Below are 4,041 nucleotides of genomic sequence, written 5' to 3'. Positions count from 1 at the left end.
CTCGGCAGTGAGGAAAACGGCGGGGGAGATGTCCAGAGTGGCGTGCCGATGTTCTCTCACCAAAAAACTGTGACCCTCAAAAAATATGGAGTGGATTTCAGACCTGGTGCCCAGGCCAATGACATACCAATAGACAGGCCTCTTCTCACACAGCTTGAGATCTGCAGGTAGGGAAAAGGACAACCTTGTTGGCAAGATGGCTCAAGACAAAGTGTGGTTGAGATGCAGGAGTGGAAAATTCCAACTTTGTGTTTTCAAACCAAGGAAGGAATCTGAAATTCAAATTAGCATTCAAAGCTTGCCCTTCACAGAATTCTGCCCTGCAATTGGCTAATACTGTATAATAATGACAACCAATAGTGATATAAATATATTGGGAAGCCATGCATATAATTCATAGAAATCGTGTAGCAAAATGCATTATGTTAGGGCAAATGTAGTTACAAATGAAAAATATGTGTGTTGGGAGAAATATAAATGAATGCATACTTTGGGCATAGTTTTAAAAATAAATGTTCCAGAGTAATAAACTAAACTCGACAGACACAAAAATGAAGAATGGAAAGCAACTTTGAGAGAGTCTTCTTTCCTTATTAGTTATTCATTCATTCCACTTCTAGTTCATTCAGTTTTTTCATTATTGAGTGACATGATCTGGGTGGTTCTTTGATAGATCCCAGAGAAGTCTTCCTTTAGTTTCTGGGAGACAGTTACACCAGACAGACAAAGACCAAGAAACTTTTCAAGTTCTGAGAAAGAGAGATATACCACATTTTCATCTTTATATATTTCTCCCTAAACACCACTATTTTGACAGCCGGTCTATCAGAACACCCGGTCTACAAAGCAATCTACTTATTGCTTTTAGCCCCAATCTAGGAGCGTTTTTTATCATACAGGCAGACACTACTGCGACAAACTATTTTGTGTTAAATTTAGATTTTGCCAACAAAGAGTTAAAGGGAGACTAGTATAGCTATTTCGAGCTATTTAGCTCTCATCAGCTAGCCACAACTTTCTGAGATTCGAACCTGGGCTGCTTGCATGTTAACCTAGCTGCCTAACATCCTATATCCTATCCTACATCCTATCTCCAATGTCATGTGTTAGTTGACATGTTTCATAAAAAGTGCTGTCCTTTTTTGCCACACTCTTACCAGGCAGAGAAGAATGAATGAACCCATTGATGGTGTGAAATTGATGCTGAGTCAACGGAGACTTTGAGTTTCCTCTGATGTGAGAATGAGAGTACCAGCTTTTGTCTGATGGAGACGTTGAAGAGAGAGAGAAAAGGATGCAAGTGGTAGAGTTTAATTCAAGGAACTCCAAATCATCAAGAAAAGAGCCCACCCTTATCCACTGTTTCAGTCCTACAGGCCCATTATAGGAAAAGCAGAATTAGACATTGAGGCTAAACGTTTTCAGGTGGAACCTATAATCAGTTTCCTACTGCTGCAGAGGAGATTATTTGGGAAGACAACCTAGTCCTCAGGACAATTTGACCGTAATCATGTAATTTGTATCCTGTCTTTCGGTCCAGTTCTGCCCCCTTATGTAGTCTACAAGCCAAACTAAACAAAAATAAAAATGAATTCTCTTGGAATTGGCTAAATTAGATAGCACAGTGTGCAAATAATCAAGGGGTGTAATCTAGAACATTGGTTGGACATGAAGAATTAAACCCATTAGGAACAAGCAAAGCTTAAATCCTACGGAAAGGTGTATTGACTGCCGATGATTTTATTCAACAGAATAAAGACACACGTACAAGGCGAGCACAACCATGCCCCTTTCTCTCTTCCCTCCCCATTCTTCTCTTACCTTCATCAAATACAGAAAACAGCAGCACAAATTCTTGTATTTTGCCCCCGGATTTTATACTCATCAACGCTCCTGCAGAGGAGAAACTCCATAGAACCATCAAAACAAAATGGCAGAAAGACTTCCTACAGATGTTAAGCAGATGACAATTTTCTAAACTGGAGCAAAACAGGAATCCTGAAATGTCTGAATTGTCTACTATATCATCTGAATGATCATCCATGTTATACTCAGGTAGCTAGGCGTTGGAAGGACTTACTGTACGAGTTCATGGAGTAGTTTTAAATCACCTTCTATTTCTCAGTCCTGACACATTCTTTGCTCCTATCATAACACCTGTGCAATAGAGATATTTTTTTCTAATTTCGTAGTGCTGTTATAACCAAATCAGGCATGCGGATATTTTACTGAGATAATATATGGGATTCAACTGGAATGTTTCAGAAAAATGCTGCCTAAATGCCAGGTGTTATGATAGGAGCATATTTGGAATATCATACAAAAGACTGCACAGCTATCTCGCTTTTCTAGTAGAAAAAGCATAAACAAGATTTTTAAAATACCCACACTGGATCTGCAAGTGAATCTGGTATGAATATATGGACTAAAATCACAAAGAATACTGAAAGAATGCTAGCAGGTCCTTATGAATCTGAAAAAAAAAAACCTGGAGTGTGGATAAGAAGTTCTCAAGAGGATGGTTCTACTTCTACCACCTGATCTTACCTGGCTTACAGACCAGCAGTGGTCCAATCAATCCAGAGTTAATATCCCTGACGCTGTCCACATGAGAGGAGTAGGCATAAGTTAAGCAGTGTGTATCCGATCCAGTTGGCCCTTGATCTTCTAAGATCTCCCACACATAGACATGAGTGTGATCAGGTTCTACAGCATCATCTTTTTTCTCTAGCTGGCTGGTCCAATCATCATAGCCTGCCCCTGAAAACACATAAGCACTGTCATCAATGACTATGAAGGTTGAGGTCACACAACACACTAAGCCCAAACCATCCAAGCTACACTGTCGCTAGATCCAAACGCTGAAGCTGATTGTACTCTTTGCGCTGGTTCTTGAGTTTAGCAAGCTTTGGAAATAATTTGAAGAGCCTGCAAGATGGACAGTAGGGCTGACACTCTCACCTTCAGAAGATTTCCAATAAGATACTCCTTTAGCATGGATATTGAAGGGACGGGAAGCCATATTCTTAAAGGTCACAACCACCTTGTCATAGACTTCGGCTTGGACGATGGGGCCCAAAAGACCTAATGAAAAGAAGAAAAATGGGTACAGGCTCAACCCTTAAGTTGAGCAGTAACAATTCCAAGGATAAGTTTGAATTTCTTTGGGTGAAAGTGAGCAGTTCTTTCTTTATTTGCAAATATTTGAAACTTTTGTTCGATGCACCCACCACAATCACAGGCTCATGACTACTGTTACATCACCTGCTCTTTGATCCTCTTCTCCTGTAATAAATCTTCCTCAAGTACATACCTAGTGTGTTTCCATTTATAAACCTAGATAAACAAGGCAAACGTGATCTTCCACCCTTCTCTTGATCGTTTAACTACCAATGTTGGTAAGCAAATATGCATTATAAATGGAGCGGATTTGTTGTTTGTTATTTCATTGTTTTTAATGTGTGAAAACACACTGGTAAATAAAGCTGAACCTACTGTAGCTGTTTCACTAACAATTATCAAGACGTTCTGCCTACCTCTTCCCAGTTAGTAAATAAGATAATGTATTTTGCACCAATTCTAGCTCCTGAACAGTCTTCTAAGATAGTTGTGTGGACTCCGTATTACAGCAGTCAATCCACCCGAGACATTTTTCAGTGCAGGAATAACTCCATTAAAGACTCCCGAATTTTGCTGAGAAGGGTACCAATCTTATAAGTAAAAAAGACTCCTTAGCTTACCCATCCAAGCAGGCTTCGGTTTTACTTCTCTGAATGTAGAATCTGTATATTCCAGATAAATTGCCTTCTTATATTGAGGGCCTGGGGTGGAAGAAGACAACCTAAGAAATTAAAAAGAGTTAGTCAAAGAAGAAAGTTGAGTTCAAAAAGGCTGGTGTCTGCATTTTCAAATCCTGCATTGTTGATCAGCAGGGTTAGGAGGACTTCAACTCCAATAATCCTCACCCACCAGGACAAAATGGCCCCAGGCTTGGAGTGTGTGTGTGTGTATGTGTGGGGAGGGGGTATACCAGGTTGGGGA

General features: G+C 39.9%; 1 protein-coding gene across 1 annotated transcript; it reads right to left on the bottom strand.

Annotated features, from left to right (window-relative positions):
• Positions 1 to 1,636: 1,636 nt before the first annotated feature.
• LOC107300663 (coagulation factor VIII-like) lies at positions 1,637 to 3,821 on the bottom strand (the record flags this gene model as incomplete). The annotated part of the gene is made up of 5 exons (XM_015829969.1): positions 1,637 to 1,650; positions 1,822 to 1,880; positions 2,538 to 2,760; positions 2,962 to 3,084; positions 3,741 to 3,821. Coding segments are annotated over 5 exons (500 nt in total), but the record flags the coding sequence as incomplete, so codon positions are not given.
• Positions 3,822 to 4,041: the final 220 nt, after the last annotated feature.

This window comes from Protobothrops mucrosquamatus, unplaced genomic scaffold (assembly GCF_001527695.2).
Source record: "Protobothrops mucrosquamatus isolate PMUCROS unplaced genomic scaffold, P.Mucros_1.0 scaffold7866, whole genome shotgun sequence".
In the NCBI taxonomy this organism is placed as follows: Eukaryota; Metazoa; Chordata; class Lepidosauria; order Squamata; family Viperidae; genus Protobothrops; species Protobothrops mucrosquamatus.
The sequence above is the reverse complement of the archived record's forward strand: the minus strand, read 5'-3'. Positions and strand labels throughout refer to the sequence as shown.